Raw genomic sequence first — 9,375 nt, 5'->3', positions numbered from 1 at the left:
CCACTCACCCAATTTGTCTAAGTCATCTTGAAGTCATCTTGCATCCACCTCACTATCCTCTCATTCCCACCCAGTTTTTAGTGGACAAGCTTAGAAATATTATTTTTAGTTCTCTCATCCACATGGTGAATAACTGGTTTCCAAGCACTGTTTCTTGCAGCATCCCATTAGTCACTGATGCTGACCAATTTTCAACCAATGTCAATATATTATTGCTAATTTTAGTTTACTTGAGAGACGCAGCATGGAAACAAGTGCTTGAGAGACGCAGCATGGAAACAAGTGCTTCGACCCATGGAGTCCACACCAACCCTCAATCATGAGGGATAACTTATTCACACGGCTGGTGGTGGGTGTATGGAACGAGCTGCGGAGGAGGTAGTTGAGACAGGTTGTATCTCAAGAAACATTTGAATAGGGACATGGATAGGTCAGGTTGAGAGGGATATGGGCCAAATGCAGGCAGGTGGGACTAGTGTGGGTGAGACATGTTGGTTGGTGTGGGGAAGATGGGCCAAAGGGCCTGATTCCACGCTGTATGACTCTATGCATCTATCTGCTTCCACCCTCTCTCACTAACTCATTCCCTCTCTCACTGAGTCGCTCCCTCACTCCTTCCTCTCCCGCTTTCTCTGTTGCTGTAACACCATAACTCTATAACACTAATTAGATATTATAATTAGATATGCCATTTATTGTCATTATACATGTACAGTGAAAATGAAAGCTGCTCGTACTCAGTGCATACATACAATTTAGCACAAAAAACAAGAAACAGAAAAAACAAAAAACAGAAGGGAGAGGGGGGGGGGGGGGATGGGGGCGGGAATAGGTGCGCAATCTGCAGCGCTACATACATATATACATATATACAGATGGAAGTCCGTGTTGGGCAGTGAAGTCAGTGCATGTGTTAATTAGAATTAATAGTAGTTATAATTCTCGGAAAGCAACTATTCCTGAGTCTATTTGTCCTGGATTTGATGCACCTATAGCGCCTTCCAGAGGGCAGCAGGTCGAACAGTCCAAACGCAGGATGGGAGCTGTCTTTGATGATCTTCTTTGCCCTGCTAAGGCTTCGGGAGGTGTAGATGTCCATCAGGGAGGGGAGAGGGCAGCCAATGATCCTCTGCGCTGTCCTAGTTACCCTCTGAAGCCTCTCCCTGTCTGCCATGGTGCAGCTGCCATACCATGCTGTAATGCAGTATGTCAGTAGGCTCTCGATGGACGAGCAGTAGAAGGTCAGCAGCAGGTTAGAGTCCAGGTTGTGCTTCCTGAGGACCCTCAGGAAGTGCAGCCGCTGCTGAGCCTTCTTGATGACCGCTGTCGTGTTGTCCGTCCAGGAGATATCAGCAGCGATATGGACGCCGAGAAACCGGAAGGTGTTGACCCTCTCCACACACTCGCCGTTGATGTGTAGGGGGGCTAAGTCGGTGCTGTGCCTCCTGAAGTCGACAATGTGCTCTTTTGTTTTCCTGGTGTTCAGAGCCAGATTGTTTTCTGAGCACCAGGTTGTCAACTTCAGGACTTCCTCTCTGTAGGCTGCCTCGTCTCTGTTTGAAATAAGTCCGACCACAGTAGTGTCGTCAGCAAATTTGACGATGCGGTTGTTGTTGTGGGCCGGACTACAGTCGTAGGTGTAGAGACAGTATAAGAGGGGGCTTAGCACACAGCCCTGAACCTTAGTTATAATGGACTATAGAGGTGGGGAGAATGGTTTCCTTTATTGCCGACTGTCTGCCATAACCAAGTAAAGAATTATCATTGTATATGCAGTAGAAACAAACAACTGCAGATGCTGGTTAATACATAAAAGGACACAGAGTGCTGGAATAACTCAGCAGGCCAGGCAGCATCCCCGCAGAACCCGAATAGGTGACATTTTTGCTCGGTACCCTTGGTCCAGAACTTAGGTCTGGAATCCAGGTGAGTTGATGGTCCCAGCCTGCTGGTGGTCGGGGGACAAGCGAGGATCGGCAGAGTCCATGGTCGTGGCCTGCGCACGGCTGGATTGCGGGTAACGGTGGTGGCCATGGCAGTGGTGGACCCCTAAGCGCTTATCCTGACACTAACGCTAAGAATTTTATGTTTCATTTTTCTGGACTCTCCTGTGTCGGCTCATTCTAATCAAACTCAGGTCTCTCTTTCCAGTGATCTATTTACAAATCTTGCACATACAAATCAGTGCGGTGTCTTCAGTTAAAAATGTTTAAAACAGAAATGTATCAAGTATCCATTGTGAGGTCTCTACAATAAATCATAAAATTACTGCACAAACTCATTGCTTATATAATCCAGTCCTCTTTGAAACCATATTAGCACATGATTGTGTAGGAAGGAACTGCAGATGCTGGTTCATACTGAAAATAGACACAGTGCTGGAGTAACTCAATGGGTCAGGCATCATCCCTGAAGAAAATGAATAGGTGATGCTTTGGGACGGAACTCTCCTTCAGTCCTATGCGCCACTGTTCTGCCCCTGTGCCTATACGTGTGTGCCTGTATATATGTGTATTTGTGTGTATAATATGTGTTTATATGTGAATATGTGAATTTGTGTATGAGTCTGTATGAGTACGAGTGTGTATGTATATATATGTATATATATGTGTGTATTATGTGTGTGTGTGTGTGTATTATGTGTGTGTGTGTGTGTATTATGTGTGTGTTTGTGTGTGTGGTAAAATGACGGGTGTGTGGGGTTGGAGCTGTGGTGGAAGGGTTTGTGAGGTGAGAAGAAAAGCAAAGACCACAAATTGAAATGTTTCCAGAGAAAAATAAATCTCCGGTGTACTTTTTGCGCTCAGGGCAGCGCACTGCGGTACAACGCTCCTGGGTTCTGGCCTTTTGATCAGTCTTGTTTCGCCCGAGGCGGAACGGGAGATATGGAAACAGCCAATAAAACGGGGTGATTCCACTGCTATCTCCCTCTCTCTCTCTCTCTCTCTCTCTCCCTTTCTCTCTATCTATCTATCAATCTCCCTTTCTCTATCTTTCTCTTTCACCCCCCTTTCTTGTTCTCTATCTCTCTCTATCTCGTTCTCTCTCTATCTCTCGTTCTCTCTCTCTCCCTCTATCTCCCACTCTCTCAATTTATCTCTCTCTCTCTCTCTCTCGTGCAGGAAGGACCTGCAGGCTCCGGGTTTAAACTGAAGATAGACATAAAAAAAGCTGGATTGACGCAGCGGGTCAGGCAGCATCCCTAGATCTCTGAATCTTTATAGTTTCCCTCTCCCCTGACTCATGCTGAAGAAGAGTCTCGACCAGACATGCCACCTATTCCTCCTCTCCAGAGATGCAAGCGTGGAATGAATTGTTGATTTGGAAAGGCATGTTGCGCTCTCTCTCTCTCCCCGCTGCAATCGTCTCTCTTGGGGGCCAAAGGGATGGAGGATAGGGGGAGTAAAACGCTCCCCTTAAAGTGGAGGGGGAATCATGTGATCAATTTTCCACTCGTGGCTTCTCGTAGTTGGTTCAAGAGCACCTCGGGAGAGGAATGTAGGAGACCGTAGAATGAGAAGTCAACGGAATACGTAGACATACTCGTAGGAGTTTGTGAACATACTCATAGGAGTTCGTAGAATACCACAAGTTTGATTTTTTTTTTAAACTCGGGAGAGCTCTTGGGTAAACTCGCATCATGGGACAGGGCCTTAGCATCCTGACTCAGTTAACTTTTATAGAGAGAAACTGTAAATAGGTAGGTGTACACAGTGGGACAGTGGTAGAGTTGCTGCTTCACAGTGCCAGAGACCTGGGTTCGATCCTGACAACAGGTGCTGTCTATATGAAGTTACCCGCATGCGCCGGTTTCCTCCCACATACCAAACTCATACAGGTTTATATGTTAATTGGCTTCAGTAAAAATTGTGCTTAATGTGCGGGATAGAACTAGTGTATGGGTCGACACAAAATGCTGATGTAACTCAACGGGGCAGGCATCATCTCTGAATAGAAAGAATGGGTGGCGTTTCGGGTCGAGACCCTTCTTCAGACTGATCAGTCTTTGATTTAAACCAGCATCTGGAGTTCTTTCCTACACTAGTGTATGGGTGTTTGCTGGTCGTCAAGGACTCGGTGAGCTGTTTCCATGCTGTATATTTGAAACAAAAAAAAATTAAAACAATAGAAACAAGGGACTGCAGATGCTGGTTAATATGCAAAAGCACACAGTGTGCTGGAGTAACTCAACGGGTCAGGCAGCATCTCTGGAGAACATGGATAGGTGACGTTTTGAGTCAAGACCCTTCTTTAGACTAATGAAGAAGGTTGATAAAACCATGGCTAGATCATTTACCCGCATACACTAGAGATGCTGTCTAACCTACTGAGTTACTCCAGCATTTTGTGTCCCAATGCTGAGTATCAGTCCAAATAATTCAGTCTAAAAAATGACAACTATTTCTAGAAAGCTCTTAGCTCTTCCCATTACACACTGAGAATGGTGCAGAGGTAAAGTTATTGCCTTACAGTAACAGAAAACCGGGTTTGATCTTGACTACGGATGTTGTCTTCACATAGTTTGTACGTTCTCCCTGTGACCGTTTTCCCGGATGCTCCGGTTTCCTCCAACACTCCAGGGACGTACAGGTTTGTAGGTTAATTGGCTTTGGTAAAAATTTGTAAATTGTCCCTGGCGTAGGATAGGGCTAGTGTACGGGGACCGCTGGTTGGCGCGGACTTGTAAGGACAAAGGGCCTGTTTCCGCGCTGTATCTCTAAACTAAACTAAACTAAAATTGTATTGAATTGTGTCTGTTCTTCCTTGTTTTACAGGCAATGAACAACAGCTGTTTGGACATCAATCCCCCGTTGGACAAGTTCTATCTTACAAGTCTGTATGGAATACAGTTTGTTTTGGGACTTGTGGGCAACGTTTTTGTAATATGGGCTTATTTGTTCTGTCTGAAAGAGTGGAAGTGTTGCAACATCTACCTTTTCAATCTATCCATCTCAGACCTACTCTTCACCTGCACACTCCCCTTGTTGGTAAGATACTACAGCAACGATAACCAGTGGCCCTACAGTATTCAGGTTTGCCGGATTTATAAATACATCCTCCACTCCAACATGTATGCAAGCATCTTGTTTCTCACCTGCATTAGTTGGGATCGGTACCTCCTGATCACAAGCCCCTTGAAAGTCTACTGTATTCAAACAAAGTTCAATGCCATTATCATTTGTTTATGCATCTGGGCTTTTGTTACAGTGGAGATAATTCCTATGGTCGCATTTTTTTACAGTGACGGAGCCCCAAACAACACGACTCCCATTTGCCCTGACTATGCCAGTTCAGGAGATGCCAAGTGGAATCTGATTTACAGTTTGTACCTCACTGTGTTTGGTTTCATCCTGCCCCTGTGTGTCATCATCATCATGTACGTTCGAATTGCCCGCGTCTTGAAGAAAATGGGTCGGGAGAGCAGTGGGATCAGCGTGAACAAGCCTCTCAGGATGGTCATACTGGCCATCACTATCTTCGTCCTGTTCTTCACACCCTACCACGTGATGCGCAATGTCCGCATCGTGACCCGACTGGGCGGCGTATCTTTGCACATGTCCACGTGTGGCGAGTCTGTTGTGAGGGCGGTCTACACCATCACCAGGCCAGTGGCGTTCCTCAACTCAATCACCAACCCGCTTCTCTACTTCATGACGGGCGACAAATTCAGGGAGCAGGTTGTCGACAAGCTGCAGAGCATCTTCTCAAGGATACGGAAGGCCTCAAATAAGAATGAAAATAGCTCTGACAACATCGTTAACGCCAACAAAAGCAACGTATGATTTAGTTCTGAAGCGAAAACAAAATATTGATAGCCAGAATATTAGCTGTAACGTATTGTTCTTTCAAATGCTTTTTGAGGTTTTTATTTTCTGTCGCCCGTCCAAGGTCGCGGCACTGTTGCGCTGGAGTTTGAGCCGCTATCTCACAACGGCAGAGACCCGGGTTCGATCCTGACCTCGGGTGCTGTCCGTGTTACGTTTATGCGTTCTCCCTGCGGCTGGCTCGAAGGGCCAAATAGCCTACTCTTGCACCTGTTGTCTATTGACTACGTGTGTTTCTTCCGGGTGCTCCGGTTTCCACCCATATCCCAAAATACACACAGGTTTGCTGGATAATTAACCGTTGTAAATTCTCCTAAGTTTGGAGGGAGGATGGATTACATAGCACTAGTGTGTACGGGTGACCGGGGGGTCTGAGTGGGCCGAAGGGGCTGTTTCCATGCTGTGTTTTTCAAGCAGTTTGAAAGAAAACTGATAAACTTCCCCAGGGTGGTTAGTATATGGAGCGAGCTACCATAGGAAGTGGTTGAGGCAGGAACAAGAACACCATTTATAAGACTTTCGGACAGGTATATAGACAGGAAAAGTTTAGAGGGATTTGGGTCAACCGTGGGCAAATGGGACTATCTTAAGAAAGGATCTTGGTCGGCATGGATAGGTTGGGCCAAAGGGCTTGTTTCCGTGCTGTACGACTCTATGACTCTGCGTATCTAGATTTTATTACTCAGCTGCATTTGTATGGCGATTTACTGTGACAATTGACTCACCAACGTGTGCGTCTTTGAGAAAAACGAGACCTCCTGAAAGAAATGCATGGAGTCACAGGGAGAACGCGCAAACTCCACATACAGACAGCACCCGAGCTCAGGAACATTGGGGGTGGGTCGGGAGTCGGGGATTTCTCGCTCGGTTTCTGCCGAGCTTGGCAAAGGCGAGTCATCTGTGGGTCACGGGAGCAACGGGCAGCCGAGGGCTCCACCCAGGCTGACTGCCGGCCCTCTTCCGGGTTTACGTGTGTGCCCAGGTGTCCCTGGAGACAGAGACGCGGTGTCGGGGCTAGAGTGCTTCTTAGTGGGAGTAACAACGCTTTGCATTGATATTTATGCAGGAAAACCATCAATTTTCTGGCACCCTTGGTTCCAGAGCCTTGTAGGATTATCCATTTTGCTGGACCAATTTAGGTGACTTAATAATAGTTAATAATAGTTCAGCAATATACCTCTGATGCACTAATTTACCCCTTCCGTGTCTCTAAAGCAGTGATGACTGCGAAAAGTAAAGAATCAACAATTAACAAAGAAGTAAACAATTAATGCTTTCTGGACGAAGGCAAGACTCCTGAAAGAGCATGCACCACATGCAAACCTCTTGTAATTTTGTCCAGATTAAAGAAGGTGCTGGACCATCAGTTGCTGGAAATCGGTGGCGGACCTTGTGTAAATTCCCTATTTGTAGATTAACATCTCCATGAAATAGCATTTTAGTTATAATTTTGTACCTGTAAATTAATTCACTTTTGTAAAAAATCTGCTTGAATGTCATTAACTGGCAGAAATGTCCAATCATTTTACCCCATTTTAGTCAGAAATCCCATCTCCCCAGGTTTACCTCCAATTCCAGATTATCTTTTCTAGTTTTTATGTAAAAAGTTAAAATAAGTGTTTTTCTAATTTATAACTTCCCATCATGAAATATTTTAATTGTACTGTACAATGTTCAGTTCAATTTATTATTGTCATGTGTACCGAAGTACAGTGAAAAGCTATTTTGTGTATTGTTTCTCAAGGATATATGTCTTTTGATGTGGTCTGAAAACCATTGTGCTTTTTAATTTATAATAAAGGATCATTTGCTCTTTAGTGTTTGTACTAGTTCTTATATGATGTTTATTTTGCACATTGATGTCAGAATAGATATTTGCCTTAATATTTAGCCGATCCCAATTAATATCGGGAAAATTGAAATCCCCTGGATGATGTAACAATAATATTCTTGTTGCTATGATATTTCTACATATTTTCTCCTGTGTTCTGTTGACTGTTAAGAGGTTTGTAGTATACCCCCAGCAAGGTGATTCCCCCCTAACCTATATTAATCTCTATCCATATAGATTTGAAGAGCAGTAATCTATCATTATGGTAATGGCACCTCCTCTTTTACACTTCACACTTCACACTTGAGAATCCTATAGAGACACAAGAAACTACAGACGCTAGAATCTTGAGCAAAGCACCAGAAGAAATAAGTGGGTCAGATAGGTGTAGTAGACCCTTTAGAGATATAGCGTTGAAATAGGCTCTTCGGCCCACCGAGTCCGCGCCGACCAATGATCACCCCCATACACTAGCACAATCCTACACAGTAGGATATACAATTTACAATTTTTACTGAAGACACCTAACCTACAATCCTGTGGGTCCTTGGAGTATGGGAGGAAATCAGAGCACCTGGAGAAAACCCACGTGGCCATGGACAGAATGTACAAACTCCGAAAAGACAGCAACTCTACCGCCATGCAGCTGTTCGCCCAGGGAGCTTTTTAGTAGGGAATAGGCAGGTGATGTTTCTGGTCAGGACCCTTCTTTAGATTGATTGGAGTCGGCAGAGAGAAAACTAAAAAAGAGAAGTTGATACAAGACAAAGACTGACAAGTGATAGGTGGACAGAAGATATCCACAAAATGCTGGAGTAACTCGGCGAGACTGGCAGCATCTCTGGAGAGAAGGAATGAGTGATGTTTCGGGGTCAGGTCTTGATCCAAAATGTTACCCATTCCTTCTCTCCAGAGATGCATAGAAACATAGAAAATAGGTGCAGGAGTAGGCCATTCGGCCCTTTGAGCCTGCACCACCATTCAATAAGATCATGGCTGATCATCCAACTCAGTATCCTGTACCTGCCTTCTCTGCATACCCCCTGATACCTTTAGCCACAAGGGCCACATCTAACTCCCTCTTAATTATAGCCAATGAACTGGCCTCAACTACCTTCTGTGGCAGATAATTCCAGAGATTCGCCACTCTTTGTGTGAAAAATGTCTTTCTCATCTCGGTCCTTATCCTTAAACTGTGACCACTTGTTCTGGACTTCCCCAACATCGGGAACAATCTTCCTGCATCTAGCCTGTCCAACCCCTTAAGAATTTTGTAAGTTTCTATAAGACCCCCCCTCAATCTTCTAAATTCTAGCGAGTACAAGCCGAGTCTATCCAGTCTTTCTTCATATGAAAGTCCTGACTTCCCAGGAATCAGTCTGGTGAACCTTCTCTGCACTCCCTCTATGCTGCCCGTCTCACTGAGTTACACTAGCATTTTGCGTCTATCTTAGGTTTAAACCAGAATCTGCTGTTCCTTCCTACACAAGTGATAGGTGGATACAGATGAAGGAAGGGAGGGTTTGATTGGCAGTTGGGTGGATTAAATGTCAAAGGCTAGAGTTGAAAAGGAGAGTGTGTCGAATAAGGAGAGAAGAGGAGGAGTGAAATGTAAAGATGGAGGGAGAGATGTTGGTGGAAGGGGATATGAGGGTGGGGAAAGGGAAAGGGCGAGGGGTGGGGAGAGGGTAGAGGAAATAAGAGACTCGGAGATGGGAG

General features: G+C 45.1%; 1 protein-coding gene across 1 annotated transcript; it reads left to right on the top strand.

The window, feature by feature from the left end:
• Nucleotides 1–2,719: 2,719 nt before the first annotated feature.
• Nucleotides 2,720–7,620, top strand: LOC129703791 (succinate receptor 1-like). The gene has a single exon (XM_055646502.1). The coding sequence runs from the start codon at nucleotides 4,779–4,781 to the stop codon at nucleotides 5,781–5,783; it is 1,005 nt and encodes a 334-aa protein (XP_055502477.1). The 5' UTR covers nucleotides 2,720–4,778; the 3' UTR covers nucleotides 5,784–7,620.
• The last annotated feature ends 1,755 nt before the right edge of the window (nucleotides 7,621–9,375 follow it).

The sequence above is a fragment of the Leucoraja erinacea genome, chromosome 14 (assembly GCF_028641065.1).
Source record: "Leucoraja erinacea ecotype New England chromosome 14, Leri_hhj_1, whole genome shotgun sequence".
NCBI lineage: Eukaryota > Metazoa > Chordata > Chondrichthyes > Rajiformes > Rajidae > Leucoraja > Leucoraja erinaceus.
Note: the sequence above shows the minus strand (reverse complement) of the source record. Positions and strands in the feature narration are given on the sequence as shown.